The sequence below is a fragment of the Gigantopelta aegis genome, chromosome 3 (assembly GCF_016097555.1).
Source record: "Gigantopelta aegis isolate Gae_Host chromosome 3, Gae_host_genome, whole genome shotgun sequence".
Lineage (NCBI taxonomy): Eukaryota > Metazoa > Mollusca > Gastropoda > Neomphalida > Peltospiridae > Gigantopelta > Gigantopelta aegis.
Window position 1 is genome coordinate 53193592 of NC_054701.1, and position 18987 is coordinate 53212578.

General features: G+C 33.6%; 1 protein-coding gene across 1 annotated transcript in view; it reads right to left on the reverse strand.

Moving 5' to 3' along the window:
- Positions 1-18987, reverse strand: part of LOC121368721 (72 kDa type IV collagenase-like) — a 103220-nt gene that overhangs the window by 66584 nt on the left and 17649 nt on the right. The window contains exon 2 of the mRNA XM_041493470.1: positions 16941-17035. Within this exon, the coding sequence (XP_041349404.1) occupies positions 16941-17035 (95 nt within the window). The remainder of the gene's footprint in view (positions 1-16940; positions 17036-18987) is intronic.

Genomic DNA, 18987 nt, shown 5'->3' on the forward strand with positions numbered 1-18987 from the left:
GTACCTACCATCCTGTAGACCGATGACCTACCACGACGCCACCGAGGCCGGTACAGTAATAGAGACAGTAGTATAATACCAATACAATGGAATAATAAAGGCAATAATAAAATACAATTAGAATGAAGTAATGTAATATCACATTGTAATTACTACCAAAATGTGATAATCAGACGCGCACATATATATATATATATATATATATATATATATATATATATGTATACTTGGGTAGTGATAGACATTGTAAATAAGTATAGGCCAATGTTCTTTTAGGGTTTACTGCATTTATGAACAATTTCTGTTATTAATTTACATAATTTCTTGAGAACATCTGTTTTGCTATTCGTCATTAGTAGTTTAAATTTCAATATACTTGATTTATTATAATAATATGGCTTAAGCAAATGTTTACGGGAGTTAGTGAAATAAGTACATGTGAATAAATAGTGAAATTCATCTCCAATGTCATTATTGTTACATAATGTGCACGTTCGATCATCTACTGGGGTGTTGTTCCAGCGTCCTATTTCGATTGGTAAGTAGTGGTTAGATGTTCTAAATTTGAGTAATATAGCCCAAAATGTTTGTGGTAATATAATAGATATTTTTCTTATCTAAGATTTTTTTTTAACTATAGTGTACATTTTACCTCTTGATGATAAAGCTATGTTACTATTCCATTGTTGTAAATACTGGTCGTTTTGTCTTAATTTTACTTGCTTAAGAAGTATTTTTATGGATGAAAAGTTCTGTAACATTTGTTATGCCTAGCTGGTTAAATATATCTTCGACCATTGTTATCCATTTATAACTATATCCATTTACAGAAGAGTCGTGTAACATTAATTCATGCAGTAAAAACGATGATTTTGTTTGTTTACCAGATACGATACGGGCCCAAAAACGTACAATTCTTTGTTGAATAATTAATTTTAGGGGTCTTCTTCATAGTTCTCCATATAACATGAATAGCGGGGTTCCTTTTTTACTGGTAGGATGTGTCTTAAGAATTTTATATGAATATTTCCAATGATATTGATGTTTTCGTAACCCCATATTTCGCATCCATATAAGAGAATCGGCAGTACAATGGAGTCAAATAGTTTTAATTTGCATTCTTCTGAAAAGTTATTGTCTTTAGATTTAGACAGAACAAAGTACATTGCTTTTGTTGCCTTTTGAGTTAGCTGTTTTTTGCTTGTATTAAATTTCTTTAGTTTAGTAAAAGTAAGACCTAGGTGTAAAAACCTTTTTTTAATCATTACTGGTTCCATTGAAAATGATTATTTTACTTTTACTTGCATTTACTATGAGTTTCCATTTATTGCAATATTGTGAAAAGACATTTTGAGATTGTTGTAAGTCAGAGGCGTTTGATGCGAGAAGCGCAGTATCGTCAGCATATAATAAACATAAAAAGTAAAGAGCTGTTTCATAGAACGTTTCATATGTCTCCAGGGATACAATTATGGCTTTTTAAGTAATTATCTAGATCATTTAGATAAAGGGAAAACAGGACAGGCGACAAAATTTCTCCTTGTCGGACACCGATGTTGCATGGAAATAGGTCTGAGGTTTCGTGTTTTGTACAAATACATGACTTTATTCCTTGATACATTTGATAAAAAAAACATTTAAATTTCCATTTATATTATTTTAAAAAAAATTCTGCCAGAGGCAAGTTCTAGAAATTAGATCAAAAGCTTTTTGGAAATCTACAAAAGCACAAAATAATTTATGTTTTCTTGTCTTTAAAATAGCAGGGTGAGTCAACATATGTGGTGCTAATAGGAGCTACATGTATATCTGTTGTATTAACATAATATGGATTTAAACAAACTTTTATTATTCACTTCGATACTTAAAGTGCAATTGACAATTAAATGACATCAAAGCGGAGATTATAAGGTACACACTTATAGACTGCATTTAATCAGTATACTAGCTCTGCACGGACAGGGTCCTACTCCCGGAGGCAGCGCTGATGTGATCTTATTTCAGACACCCTCAGACAGCGTCGAGGGGATCTTTATCTTACAGGTATGTTCTCTCTCAGACAGCATCGAGGGAAGCATAACCGACACTACACACTCCCGGAGACATTGTCAATGGGATCATCCATAGGTATGTGTAGACTTTAATCAGCTGCCAAGGTCATATATAGTTTTGAAGAATGAGGTCATGTTTAAATATTAGTAGATGTATATAATGTCTAATTTATAAAGTTAGTTTATACATCGAGTATATAAATGTATTGTTTGTTAGTAATACATTATTTACAAAAAGTATCTGTGTTGGTTGTTTATAAATTATATTTTGGCACGAAGCTTCCATTAATTGTCAGTTAATGAGGTGTTGAAATTCACAATAATGATTGAATTGTTGATCGGACCAGCAAAGATTCATCTGACTGGATAGGACTGACTAGATGCGACTTTGACATTCTGTACATAGTGCCGAAACAAGAGTAGCAGTGTGACGACAGCCACATGCTGCAACATCGTTTTGGCTTCGTACACAATAAGCCCAAATATAACAGCCTATCTGATCGCAATTTCAATTCATGCCCATATTTCGTATTGTTACACTTTTAAATTACACTATTTTGTACAAACATGGTTAGATACGTTAATAATCTCTGAACAAAACATTTTCAACAGCAATTTTGCACTTAATGTTTTCTAGTGTAAAAATGCCGCGTCATGACGGAATGATGGATTAATCCATTGTCTAAACGATCAGGATAGATTTCCGAATTATAAGAAATTATTGTTTATTATTATTATTATTATTATTATTTAAATAGAGGTGAATAACCTTACTGTATGTTTAGTATCAGTGCTGGAGATAGTTCTAGGAAAATGAGACACTTAAAATTCCAATAGGATGGATTTTATAGTACCTAACTACCGAGGGTACAATATCATCCATCGAAGTTAGTTTTCGCAAAATATGTAGACACTAACAATTATATATAATATATATATATATATATATATATATATATATATATATATATATATATATATATATATATTATATATATATATATATATATATGATGGATTATTCCGTTATCTAAATGATCAGGGTAGATTTCCAAATTAAAGTAAATTATTCTTCTTATTTTTTATTCTTCTTATTTTATTTTTTAAATATATGTGAATAACTTTACTGTATGTTTAGTATCAGTGATAGGGATAGTTCTAGGAAAATGAGACACTTGAGATTTCAATAGGCTGGATTTTACAGTACCTTAACCACAGACACAGTACACGATCATCCACCGAGTGTACTTTTCCTCAATATGGTATATTAATTTACATATCTGTTACATACATATGGATGTATGGATAGGTCAGAACAAATTATCCCCTGCACCAGTGTGTTAATATCTATGTATGTAATAGTCAAGCTCGACATGCATACAATATATAGACATACATACATACATACATACATATACATACATATACATACATACATGCATACATGCATACATTACATGCATATACACATGCATACATTACATGCATACATACATACATACATACATACATACATACATACATACATATACATATACATACATACACATACATACATACATACATACATACATACATACATAATCCAAACCAAGACAATCCAGTTGTCAATGTCCTAAGTCATGGCTGAACCTTGTATTTCGGTATACATAATTGTATTTTGCGGTTTTTGCATCTTTGGAAGGTGCTGATTGAGTATCCGTGGGGTGCAAACGTTGCATCCTTAAGCATTTTGAAATATTCAACATGGCATCCAAGATGGCTGCCAGGATGGCTGCCAAAACACACAATATTTAAGGTATTTTATCACCTATGACAAAACTGATGATATCTATGACAGTGTTTTAGGAGTAGGCTGAAAGAATTACCACTTGGGTGAGCAGAATTTGGTGCATAGTTGCTAATTTCGACTATTGGTGGTTCACATCATTAATCTATTTTGAACTACCCCAAGTTAATTAAGGCATTGCATTATCATTGACCACTATCACTATGCTCGTTGGATGACTGTTCATGTAAGATATCTAATTGCCCTCGAGGTTAACTGCCGTACCACAAATGCACAGTTTCTCAAAGGCAACTTTGTTATGCAGAAAACCAGGCACAAGTTCTCGGCGTTAGTCTGTGATCAAGTTCATAAACAGCTGAATGCAATGGTGAAGGGGAATGGAGGCATAATAGGTATCACTGAAAATGAAGCAGCATTGAGGCGGTGGATGGTGGCAGGCCCAGAAACAGCTAGTCTATTAACGGAGTATGATGACAAAGATTCCACGAAATAGGACACAGGATGTCACCATGAACAAATACCAAGTGTGCAGAAGACTTTCCTATCTCAAGTCAAGAGCATCACAGATGCGATGGAGGAACTTGGCAACCCCTTTGCTGATACAAGCATAGACCTCTACATACTTGATACCAAACTGATAATGCCCGACAGTGTGGTACATACCATAAGGACCACAGTAGACATAGGCAAAACACAGTAGCAGATATTTGTTGCGGAGCATGTCAATAACAATATCTCTGACACCATACACAAGAACAGTCTACCCCTGTTAAATTCTAGTTCAGGAAAGAAACCTGCGAAGTTCACTTCCAAAATCTCTAACTTGCATAATAATGTTCATCTCTTCTCACGGATGTATATATCGTGTCAAGCTAGAGACAGTGATATGGATGCCATCTTCGTGTATGAAAATCATGTTTGGCCTCCGTCGCTGGCATCAAATAGCATTATACACCAAACAAGCAAATCTGACTTGATGGAATGCTTGGAGTCATTGGTACCTCAACCGGAATCTGTTCCAAATGTTGATGTCAAAATTGTTGATGGTGCTGCCCTTGTACACATACTTGATCCAAAGAAGTCCCAGGTTTCTGTCAAAACATTGCAGGACTATTCACAACTGGTGTTCTTGCCCTATATAGAACGCATGCTACAAGACGTGTTTCGTGTCTGGGATGTCCAAAGGCACAAACACGACAGAACTGTGAATATGGTAATCATCTCCGGGGCGCAAACACCACCATCATTCCAGTTAACTGGATGAACTTCCTTTTTTGTGATGCAAACAAAGATAATCTGTTAAAACGTCTAGCCAATGCAATACAGGAATTTCAACCTCCTCAACAGAAGCAAGTGATCTCCACATGTGGTCAGAATTCTGTATCGTCTCCCATAGCTGACCTCTCAGACTTGTTCTGCACTCACGAAGAAATGGACACACGGCTCCTGTTTCATGCTTCCCAGTCATTACATCATGGATTTACCAAGCTGATGATACATGCAACAGATACTGATGTGGTTGTTCTCGCCATTGCTGTCTCAAGTGTTTTACACGACTGAGAAATATGGGTAACATTTTGTCATGGTTCTAAACTACGTTACATCCCCTATCATCTAATTGGAGCTGAATTAGGCAATGGTGCATCATGGGGTCTTCTGTTTATGCATGCAATATCAGGATGTGATACTGTTTCTGCTTTCCATAGAAATCTAATGCTCTAAGCCAGGTATCCCCCGACGACATGGACCAAATAGAGAGATATGTTGTTCTCTTTTATCAGCGAACATCAGCACTCAGCCATGTTAATGAAGCCATGAAACAGCTGTTCACTCAAAATCGTAAAATGGAAAACATTCCTCCAACATTACATGCCCTGGAACAGCATGTAAAAAGGGATGTTTATCAGGCAGGGCATATCTGGGGACAGTCACTTATAGGAGATCCCCAAGTTTCATCGCCAGATATGTGGGGCTGGAAGAGAGTTAGAGATGGTTCCCCATGGAGTCCATGCTGGACCACTCTTCCAGAGGGAGCCAAAGGTTGTCAGGAACTGTTGAAATATGGATGAAAAAGGGCTTGTACAAAAAGATGCAAGTGTGTCAAAGCAAATCTCGGTTGTACACAGTTGTGCTTCTGTTCCTGACAGTGTGACAGAGAGTACGAAAGCAAATCTGAATAATGAGATATTGACAGAGAGACAATTTAAAGCCCTACTCCACCAAAAAACTCAACATATATATGACACACCATTGGGTTAACTGACCTCAAAAACAAAGCTTCAGGTATAGATACCATGATCACAGTAATCGGAACACTTACAGATTAATGTTATGAGCATTTTTCACCATGAAGATTTATGTTATGATATTTCACATGTGTTCTGTGTAATTCCTTGACCTCAAAAATATGGGTATAGACACCAAGATCATGGTAATCGGGGCACTTGGAGCCGTTTTATGTGCAAAAACGGTATTTGTGGCGGCCATTTTGAATTTGTTTTGGGGGAATGAACGGTTGGAGTGTTGTCGTGGTTCCTGCAATTTTTGAAATCAGCATATTAAAAAAAAAACTTAGGGCAAAGTTTCATGCTTCTTTCCAGAAGTGTACACACACCCCAATCACATACCCGCCCCGCTATAATGGACTGAATCTCCATTAGCAAAGTTCATACAGCATGTATAAGACTAAAGGCATTATATATAAATACCTTAATATTTACTGTCATTTCGACAAATTTTTATGTTTCTGAATTATGTTTTAGAGAAATCTCAAGTTTTGTCCCCACCTCCTAATAAATATATTCATCTATTGATGATATACCCCAGTGCGCACTGTAACCTTACCGTGGTGCAGGGGTGAAACATTCTCCTTGAGAATGGCTAATACAGTACAACTCCCCTTTTGGGGCACCTTGTTTGCCGTGAGGTGCAACCCGTGAAAATGGATGATGGGATCCTGGTAATTGAGTTGGGGCATACCTGCGGGTATAACTTCTGGCAATACATCACTTTGGCCTGGAGTTCATATAAACGGGTAGTCAGGGTGGCCCAACCTGATCAATCGGCTGGTCACGCCAAGCTCTAGAGCAAACAACCTTTGTTTTGTTAATTTTGTCAGTAACAAACATTGTTTATATACCGTTTTGGGTGATTTAATTTTGTTTCTTGCCCAAGTATATCAACCATGTATCCCTGGCATGAGTGTCTGCTGGTTATCTGCAGCATCATGCCCCCTTGTTGGATTCGGTGGTGGGTGGGGGCATGGTTGATGAATACTTTATTCAATAATATGTATAAAAATAAACAACAACGTATAGATGGGACCCTGAAAAGTGTCCACACTGAGGTTTCGGATTCATCATCATCTGATAAATATTAACATTAAAAATTCGAAAGTTCTTTCTGGTGATGCTTGGCCAAGGTTCCTTGTCATCAAATCTGATGATGATGGGGATTTGCAAAAGTTATCACCATTTGCAATTCAGAAAGGAATTCAGAGATTGGCTAGTGAGCCAAAAAAAATTTAAAAGTTGAGGAATGGATCGCTTTTGGTAGAATGTTCTTCAGAGTGCCATTCCAGGTGCCTTTTGAAATTGAAGTTACTGTGCAACATATTAATTAAAGTCATTGCACACGCGTCCCTTAACTCATCAAAGGGCGTCATTCGACCTTGAGATCTGGAAGGAGTTAGTGAAGGAGAGATTTATGAAAATCTCTCTTGGGCATGGACTTTATAGGTCAACTTCCTGTTTTTATTTTGCTATTTTTTAAAGATAGATCTTTTAAAGTTCGGGTGGGGTCGATTTTGTCCCACATTCACCCACAGGAGATGGGTGTGCCTCAAGGTAGTATCCTGTCTGTAACTTTGTTTTCTGTGAAAATTAATAGCATCACTCAGTGTTTAACACCTAGTGTGGATTACTCGTTATATGTCGATGATTTTCAAATTTGCTATAGATCGTCCATTGAACGTAAGTTGCAGCTTTGTTTGAATAAACTTCATCAATGGGCAACTGACAATGGCTTTCGATTCTCAAAGGCAAAAACGGTTTGTCTTCCAGAAAAGAGGTCTCCACATAGATCCACAGTTGTTTTTGGACAAAATTCCGATTCCAGTTGTGGAGGAGACTAAATTTCTGGGGGCTATATTTGACAGGAAACTATCTTTTGTGCCCCATCTTAAATATGTTAAAAAGAAGAGCTTAAAAGCTCTTAATATTTTAAAGGTTATTGGTAATACGAAATGGAGAGCAGACCGAAAGGTTATGCTCCGTCTGTATCGATCTCTTGTGAGGACAAAACTAGATTATGGATGCAGATGCTAGATCCTATACACAACCAGGAACTTAGGCTTTGTCTTGGTGCATTTCGAACATCTCCTGTAGAGAGCTTGTACGTTGATGCACAAGAACCTTGTTTGGGTGCTAGACGTGCAAATCTTTATCTGCAGTATGCTACCAAGGTTAAATTATTACCGAGACAACCAACACATGATGCGGTGTTTGATAACAAATATATGAAGTTGGTTGATGCAAGGCCAAATGCTATTCATGCATTTGATCTTTGCATTCAGCGTTGTTGGTTTTTTATTGCTTTCCAACATTGATTTATCAGACACTTTGGAAACTCCTTCATATTTTGTTTTACCACCTTGGTGTATTACATCACCTAAAATTGTGTTTGATCTTGCGCATCTGAAGAAAGATCGTACAGATGCTGTTGTATATAAGCAATTTATCATAGAAAACCGTGGTGTACCGTGATTACATTCCTGTTTATACAGACGGATCACGGGATGGGAATTCTGTGGCTTGTGCTTACAGTTTTTCCATCAGACACAATCCTTTTCATGAGACTGACTCGGCATCGGTTTTAGTGCTGAAGTTTGGGCAGACATTAAAGCGTCAGAAGAAATCAAGGATTCTGTTGCATCCAAACTTATTATTTTTACTGACTAACTTTCGTGTCTCCAAGCTTTACGCAATATGAATATGGATTATTCCTTAATTGGGATGGTGATACAAAAGTGTGTCTTTTTATCCATTGCCAATAAAGTTATTGTAGTTTGTTTGGTGCCCAGGCATTTTGGCATCAGGGGTAATGAAAAGGCAGATTCAGCTGCCAAGTCTGCTTTGGATTTGCCTCATGCCAGGGTTGGTGTATCTTATACCGATTTTAAACATAATATTAACCAATTTATCTTTTCAACTTGGCAACGCGATTGGGATGGTGCGGTTGCGAACAAGATTCATGCTATCAAGCCAGTCTTGGGAGAATGGCAGTCCTCCTATAGACAGTGCAGGAAGGATGAAATAGTCTTGTGTCGTGCTCGCATTGGTCATACATACTTGACCATTCATTTATTTTGAAGAATGATCCCCCACCGCACTGTCAGTGTACTCTGATGGTACGCCACATTTTGGTGGAGTGTCCTCATCTCAAAGAACTTCGAAAAGATATACACATGTATTTGGACAAACAAATGTGATGAAATCATTTCGATTCCATCCAGAATTTGAATTACAATTTTTACGCAATACTGAGTTTTACTCTAAATTTTAATATTGTATTTTTGCACAGTTCTTTACACTGTGTTTTAATTTAACTGTTGATTTTTTATATTGATGTTGATCATCACATTATTTTTGCATTTATCTTAGTTTGACACCCAATAGTCGATATATTTTTCGTGCTGAGGTTTCGCTGGACGTTCCGACATATCCAAAGTAAATACTATAATGAAACACTGTTGACAAATTTTCCACTAAACTAAGTCAAACAGTTTTACTCTTGGTTACTCTATTTTGTTAAATAAACTTTGCAAAGATAAAAAAAAAAGATAAAAAAAAGGGTTCAAACAATTGGAAAAATGAATTGAATTCCTAGTTGCTTTGCCGTACATTGCGGTAATTGTGAGACGTACATGTAGGCTATGCAAAGGAGCTCAATCAAATTCGTAAGTTAATCTAACTTTGTAACAATCGAGCTCAGAATTAAGGGAGTACATGTGTTTCCTCCAGTTATTTAAACATCAAAGCTGTTAATTAATCCCTTAATTGGTATTTGTCAAAACAAGACAAGACTTTATTTACACTCGGCCATTACACAACGGCATAGGAGGAACATATACATAAACATTTTGTTATATACACATGGCAAGATAGTTGACAGTAAATACATTAATTACAATACATTCACAAACACATACAATCATGCATATCAATACATTATGTAATAATACAGATATTTAATACAGATATACGGGTATCCAAGTACTTATAAACGAATAGATTCTCAGGCTTGTTAGTGTGGCTTGTACTCTGTGTTAGTTCGAGCGAGTGCGAGAGAGTGTTTTCCAGGATAACTCTCTGTGTGACCAGTCACCGCAACAGAGTGTCCATTGCCAATCTGCATAGGATTTTGCTGATTCAGATCAATGGCAGTGAAAGAGAGACATTTCCATTTGACCATGCAGTCAAACGGTGGATGGAACAAAAAAACTGAAGAATATTCCAATAATGTGCTATTTGTATTGTTCCCACTACATTATCCTGTACGAATTACTACAGAATAAAATTTGCTTGTTATATTAGTTGTTGTTAGTGATTATTTATAGTTACTGTTATTCGTTTAATGGTTCCAGTTTTGTAATTAGAGATGTAAAGATTTCTGCCCTGGAAATGGTGAAAGTGCCCCCAAAATGTTCAATTTACCATGCCTTGCAACATTCCTAGGGAAAACACTATAATGGTTAGACGTTCTAAATTTTAAGAGTGTTGTTCACAGTTTTTCTGGTAGTTTATTAATATAGCTTTCGAAAAATAGTTGTTCTTTGTATAATCGGTAAATGTTGCCTCTCGATGACAGTGATATGTTATGTTTGTAAATACTGATCGCATTGTCTTTGTTTAATTTGTTGTGAGAGACAATTTACTGATATGAAAGATTGTCTTATCCTGATATCACCCATTCCCAAGTTATTCAGTGTGTTTTTAACAGTATTAATCCAGTTATAGTTAGTTCCGTTAGTAAGGTGGTAATTTAACATAATTTTTTATAAAAGAGTAGACAATTTTGATTGTTTTCCTGATATCAGTCGAGCCCAGTAACATACCATTCTTCTATATATAGTTAACTCGACAGGCGTTCTCCCTAACTCTCCATAAAGCATAAATATTGGCATTGCGTTCTTAACAGGTATGATGTGTCTTAGAAAGTTTATTTGTACAGAACTGCACAACAGTGACACTGGAGCATGCGCACATGTAATTAGCTCTGCGTACGCAATCACGTTATCGGCTGAATGGGTATTCAAAGTATAAGTAATGCAGTAATGATTGACATCGGTGTAACCGTCTGGTTTTCTGAGGTAAACTTTGCATTAAAGGAACACAGTGGGACTGGATAATTTGGTCCGGTGCAGTTGAGAGGTTTAGAGGGGTAAATTTTAGTATTAAAAGATACGCAAATCACGGGACCGTGTAAAACGTCCAGTTTTGATGGAATTCCTGTTTGCCGAGGGTGTGTGTGTGTGTGTGTGTGTGTGTGTGTGTGTGTGTGTGTGTGTGTGTGTGTGTGTGTGTACATACACACACACACACACACACACACACACACACATATATATATATATATATATATATATATATATATATACACACACACACACATATACATGTTACTACCAGAGTTTCTCTCGGTATCGTGAATATCATATATTAGGAATAAAACATGTATTATATGAGCCTCTGGGGAGCATAATACATTATTTTTAATTCTAATATATGATATTGACGATACCGAAACACACGAAGGTAATAATCTCTTCATCATATAATCTCAAGATTAATACAACGTGTTTTTTTAAAATGTATATGCAACTTTAATTCCAATCCGCCATTATTAAACATTCAAATGACATAAGAATAATTTTTTGTGGCGCAGTGTCTTTTTTAATAGAAATAAACTATTGATTAACGTTTGTTTTGGGTTTGTTTGTTGTTTGTTTTTTTGTGTTTTTTTAACGCTGGAGAGCTATAAGTGTAAAATTGCTGTTGAAATGTTTTTATTTGCTGACTATGAATGCATACGTCAATTATGGAGTGTCACCCTAGTACGTTTGCTTAAATGCCAATAAACATAGTGCCGTGACCTCGATTAATTTACATCTAATTTGCAAAGTTATCAAATTCATAAAGTACAAGATCTGAAAAATATCACATACTCTGCACTAAAAATGTAAGATATGATATATATATATATATATATATATATATATATATATATATATATATATCATATCTTACATTTTTAGTGCAAAGTATGTAATATTTTTCATATATATTTTTATATATATATTAGGGCCATGCGAATCTCAATTTTCCGATGGAATCGAATTTTGAATCGAATTTCGAACCTCGAATACCTTGGAGAATAATCAAGTGTATTAGATGGTGAAAATTCAATATTATTATACGGTGAACATAGACAGTGATGATAGGCAAAGAAAATATTGTTGGAATATTTGTCTTAACATAACATATGACTAGATTTTTTTATTTTTTTCCTCTACGAATGAACACAAAAAGTAATGTTGTTCATCGGCTGAAATGCATATGAAAGACAAATATTTTAAGTTTTACATAAATTTTTGAAAAATATTAGAACAAACATATTTGTAATGTATAAATACACGTACTACTGTACACTAGTATTTGAGTTATATGCCCAGTTGTTTCGACTTATCCCATCATTGATATTTAGTTTGTTTTAACGGAGCTAATGCACCAATGGGTCTTAAGAGAAAAAACTTCTTTTTTTGTTACTTTTCTCTCTATTCTGACTGCATTGCAAATAACATTAAATATAACTTGTTTTGATTTAATATATGCAAACACTTTTTTTTTATCAAATAAGAACAGCTTTCTTTGATAGTAACTTTATATTTGCATCATATGTCGCAAGATGGCTTGCATACACATTATGACTGTTAACTGCCAGGGATTGGGAGTTCCTGAAAAAAGAAGGGATGTTTTGAACTATTTAAAACAAAAGAAATGTAGTATATATTGTTTACAAGACACACATTTCACAGCAGAGTTAGAACATTATATACAAACTCAATGGGGATTTAAATGTATATTTAGTTCTTTGTCAGGAAATTCGAGGGGTGTAACTATTCTGTTTAATAACAATTTTGAATACAAATTACATAAAATGAAAACAGATATTTCCGGAAATTACATAGTACTTGATATAACTATAGAAGGGGAGAGAATCACACTTGTCAATATATATGGTCCAAATGAGGATAGCCCAAATTTTTATGAGAACATTTTGAAATTACTTGAAGAATTTGAAAATGAAAAATGTATTCTTTGTGGTGACTTTAATTTGGTGCTTAACCAAAATCTAGATACAAGAAATTAGATACATATTAATAACCTTAAAGCTAGAGAAAGAGTTTTAGAAAATTTTGAAAAATTTAGTTTTAAGGATCCATTTCGTAAACTTTACCCTGACCTAAAAAAGTATACTTGGACAAAAAAGAACCCAGTGAAACAAGCTAGATTGGACTTTTATCTTATATCCGAAAATCTAATGACATGACAAAGGTATGGATAGAGAGTAGTTACAGGTCTGACCATTGTGGAGTCATTTTACAATTAAGGTTATCTAATATGGAAAAGGGTAAAGGACTTTGGAAATTTAACAACTCGTTACTTAAAGATAAAAAATATACTGAAACAATTAAAGAAACCATTTTAGATGTTAAGAGTCAATATGCAGTACCTGTTTATAACTTCGAAAATATCAAAACAATTTCAGATGAAAATTTTCAGTTTACAATTAATTATCAACTTTTTCTAGAAGTTCTGTTAATGGAAATAAGAGGGAAAACTATATCTTATTCTTCATTTAAAAAAAAAAAACTGAAGACATTAAAGAAGTAAGTATTTGTGATGAAATAATTTTTTTAGAACAAGATGAAAATATGTTTGATTTCAATTTACTAGATGAAAAAAGAAAAAAAGGAAAAAAAGTTAAAAGGGCAGTTTATTAGGTCTAGAGCTAAATGGATTGAAGAAAGAGAGAAGCCCACTAAATATTTTTGTAGCATGGAATCAAGAAATTTTCACAGTAAACTTATCTCTAGAATAGAACTTGATGATGGTACTATAATAACTGATACAAAAAAAAAAATCTTAGAAGAAAATAATAATTTTTATACAAAAAATTATATTCCAGTCAAGAGTCAGGAGTCAACTTTAAAAGAAAATTTTAAACAATTAAAAAATATGAACTTCAAAATATTAACTGATACGGAAGCAGAACAACTTGAAGGAAAAAATATGTACTCTGGTGGATTTTCTGCCGAGTTTTTAAAAATGTTTTGGTTAAATTTGGGCCATTTTATTGTTAGATCAATTAATTACAGTTACGATATTAAAGAAATGTCAACCACACAAAAACTGGGAATAATTACTTGCATACCAAAACCAGAAAAATTGGAGGCCAATTGTTAGATCAATTAATTACAGTTACGATATTAAAGAAATGTCAACCACACAAAAACTGGGAATAATTACTTGCATACCAAAACCAGAAAAATCAAAACTTTTGTTAAAAAATTGGAGGCCAATAACATTATTAAATTGTATTTACAAAATTGCTTCTGGATGCATTGCAAATAGGATTAAAAAGGTGTTGGACAAACTTATTGCAAAAGACCAAACAGGCATTTGAAATTACGGCAGATACATAGGCGAAAATATTAGACTAATCTATGATATTATGCAATATACTGAATTACATAAAATCCCTGGCTTGTTGCTTTTAGTTGACTTTCAAAAATCTTTTGATTTTGTGTCATGGAAATTTATTGAACAAACTTTGGAGCTTTTTAATTTTAAAATATCAATAAAACAATGGATACAAATATTTTATAAAAATTCAGAATCTAGAGTAATGCAAAATGGTTTCTTGTCTGAAAGCTTTAAATTAGAACGAGGCTGTAGACAAGGCGATCCTTTCTCCCCGTATATTTCTATAATGTGTGCTGAGATACTAGCAATATTAATAAGGAATTCTAAAGAAATTAAAGGTATTAACATAGAAGGTGAAGAATACATAATATCTCAGTATGCAGATGATACAACCTTCATGTTAGATGAATCTTTGGACACAACTCTAAGAATATTAGACCAGTATGCTAATGTTTCTGGTCTGAAAATTAACTATTCAAAAACTAAAATTATTTGGATTGGTAGTAGAAAGTTTTCAAAGAGGTATTTCATCATTCAAAATGGAAACTAACTTGGGGTGAGGAAAATTTTAATCTATTAGGTGTACAATTTTCTGTTAATATTGAACAAATTAGTATAAATAATTTCGAACGAAAAGTACTTCAAATGAATAAATTAATAAAACAATGATCATCAAGGAAGTTGACTGTTTTGGGTCGAATTGTTGTTGTTAAAACTTTAATAGTACCACAAATAATTCATTTACTTATTTCCTTACCAAATCCACCTGAAGTAATAACAAAACAAATAAATACAATGTTGTATACTTTTATTTGGCAGAACAAACCAGAAAGAATTAAACGAGAAGTATTAGTACAAGACTATAAAAATGGAGGCATTAAAATGTTACATTTTTCAAATTTTATGATTGCATTAAAAGCCTCTTGGATAAGAAGACTTTTTACCTCAAATGCAAAATGGAAAACTCTATTCCAGGCAATAACAGGACTAAAGACAGAAATTTGGTTAAATTACGGTGATTATTTCCTTCAGAAAAAACAAAAACTAATTAAAAATCTGTTTTGGAAAAATGTATTACAATGTTGGTTAAAGATGATACAACAAAAACAGACTTGGGAAAATAATGATAAAATAATGAGTACAAATATTTGGTATAATAGTCATATCATTAAAGATGATAAACCTTATATTGTATAAACACTATATTGAAAAAGGCATATTTTTTATACAAGATTTATTGAATGGGCAAGGACGGTTTATGGATTATGAAGTTTGTAAAGCAAGATACAATGTAAAATCAATTAATTTTTTTTAATATGCCACTTTAATAAGAGCAATCAGAACATTTATTGGCAATATTAAAACTGATAACCAAATAATATTATTTGTACCTTTGAACAATCCAATTTTCCCTTTCAATCTAAGAATTTTTCTAAAAGATGCAAAGGGATGTAAAACAATATACCAATTATTGAAAAGGAATAAAGTAATACCTACATCACAAATAAAATATTGTAAATTGGGTTTTACTTTTTCTCCACAAATATGGGGATATTATTAGATTACCGTTTTCAGTTTTAAAAGACCCATCTTTAATGTGGTTCCAGTATAAAATCGTATACAGAACTATAGCAACAAATACTTTTTTGCATAAAATAAAATATATAGATTCTGATATTTGTCATTTTTGTTATCTCCAACCAGAAAGATTGGAACATTTGTTTTATAATTGTACAAAAGTTGCTGAAGTCTGGAAAGCTGTTGAATATTGGTTACAAGCCAAAGATGAACACATCTCATTGGACAAAAATATAGTTTTGTTTGGACTTACAAATCAAAAATACAGATTTATTAATTGGCTAATTATTAATGTAAAATATTAGTAAAAAAAAAGAAGAAAAAAGATGCAGTTCACGAAGAAATATTCAGCTCAGTGTAGCCTTGTGTAGCCTTGTAGCAGTGTAGTACTGTAGGCAACGAGTCTACATTTGGGCTAATCAGCAACTAATCAGTAAACTAAAAAATACGTATGATTAAGAGTATTATTTGGTTAATAGGTTACTTATACGAATTTCATTTTAAAATGTGAGTTTTCTCCTGCTTTGTCTTCCACATTGTTTATTGTTTATTAATGTTAACGGTTGGCCAAATAGTTTGTCCCTCTTTTTCCAAATGTCCGTACACTGCAATATTCGCAATTCCGAATACACAAAAATCGAATCGAATGTATGTATGTGTGTGTGTGTGTGTGCGTTCGTGCGCGTGCGTGTTGTATGGTATGCATATATAGAGAGGTAAGATAGATAGATAGATCTATATCTTATTCTTACTAACCTCAATGCGGCTTTTCTAATTCCAGCCAGTTTTTCAACATTTTCATCGCTTCTATTTGTCCCAATTTTTATGTATCCAAAAGTAGCTAAATATGTCTGCAACAACGATAAACAGAAATCTATGAATATCTACATAAAGTATAAAGTCCTAACCAAATTGTTAACAACTACGATGAATTACTCTCCTACCTTTAATTACCGTTACATTTCTCCCAAATTGTGTACAGACACACGTTATGAAAAAAACATTACAGTGACACATATTCCACATATGAAACTGTGACGATGTACCAATATTGACTTCGCTGAGATCGCATAGGGCAAAATATAAGCCGTTTTCTTCCGTCTGCCATTTTACTTTTTATGGAATACTCTTCATGAGGGGTGAAAGCCTTTGAAGTATGTGACGTAATTAATGTGAAATCAATGTGCTCTAGTGGTATTTTTAAACAAAACAAACTTTTAAAATAATAATAATATGACGTCATCACGTTTGCTTTTATATCATAACATGTTATGACGTAGTTAGATTAAGACATATCCTTTCAACCCTCTTGGAGAGTATTCTTCCACCCACATCCTCAGCTACCAAATATCATAGTCTCCGTGTGTTTCACCATGTCCAAGAATGGAAAGGACACAAACTGGATCCTCTTGAATGGGGTTGGAAAATATCTGTTGGGAGGATGATCCCCATACATTCAGACTTGGCCGCAAGCACCAGAGTCTCTTCTTAAACTTGTGAGTTGTTCTTGCAAAGGGGGTTGTGCCAACAAGTGCTGCAGTTGTCGCATTATTGGTTTGCCTTGCATGATGGCATGCAGTGACTGTAGAGGCATTTGTGCAAATAATGATGATCTGATGGAAGATTGATTGGTAACTGACTTTGTAATATAATGTTGTGAAAAAATACCATACTGGGACTCTTAAATATGATTATTTTATTCTAAGGACTATTGTTGTACAGTAAATGAAGTTTTTAATTTACATCACTTGCTTCACTAAATCTCTCAGTATCTGGCATTGAAATCATCACTTCCTTCACTAAAACTCTTAAGCATCTGACATGGTAAGACATTATTAATAAGACATTAGAATAACACTATATCAATTAATTCACATAAAAAAAACTTAGGAATGGCCAATGATAGTATAAATGTACCCTAATTATATATACATGTAATTGTTTCTTGCTTTGATAGATGATTGGCTGCCATCTTGAAATTATTGTAATAAGATTACAACATCATATCAATATTAAGAGTGAATTTTTTCACATATAAACTAAACAGGAATGATCACTAATATAATAAATGTACCCCAATTAAAAAAGATATTACATTTGGGGATTTAATACTCACATGGTGGCCATCTTGGAATTATTGTAATCTGGTTAATTTAAACATCACAAATGTATCTAATATTAATTAGCTGATACAAAAGTCATAAAAATAGCCTAAAATATTATAAATGTATACAATATAAAATCCTGGATATAAGATTTTCTGTTTTTGTATATATTTGGCGGCCATCTTGAATTTTTAAGTTAAATAATCAAAAGATCAGTTGGCAACATTTATTTTTGGATTCAGCATCAATAAATTATGTAAAATCAAATGAATGTCCATTTTTTAAATACCAAATACCATAAGGGTTGTTATTAAGCATGTTTTATAAATATGGTCAAATCTACTACAAAAAAGGTACACAATGATACATTTAGAAACTGAAAATAAACAATGTTCCACTCATTATATTTTAGTAGAATTTTACTATGTTACTTAGGTCGGTCCAAGGTTTCAAAAAAAAAAACCGCCACTTTAAAAATCTTGCAATTTGTGGTGGGTCAAGTCGTAGACTGACTGGCCTGAAAAAGGCAAAATGGCAGTCGGTGTAAAAGGAACGCAGGTTCCTAGGAACAGTAGTCCTATCGGACCTCCAAAGCTTAGGAACCATAGTCCTACCCGGACTTTCATACCTGGTTTATGTGTAAGTTGTTTTTATCCTAGGACTTGTATTCCTACCGGACTTAAATTCCTTCTACAGCA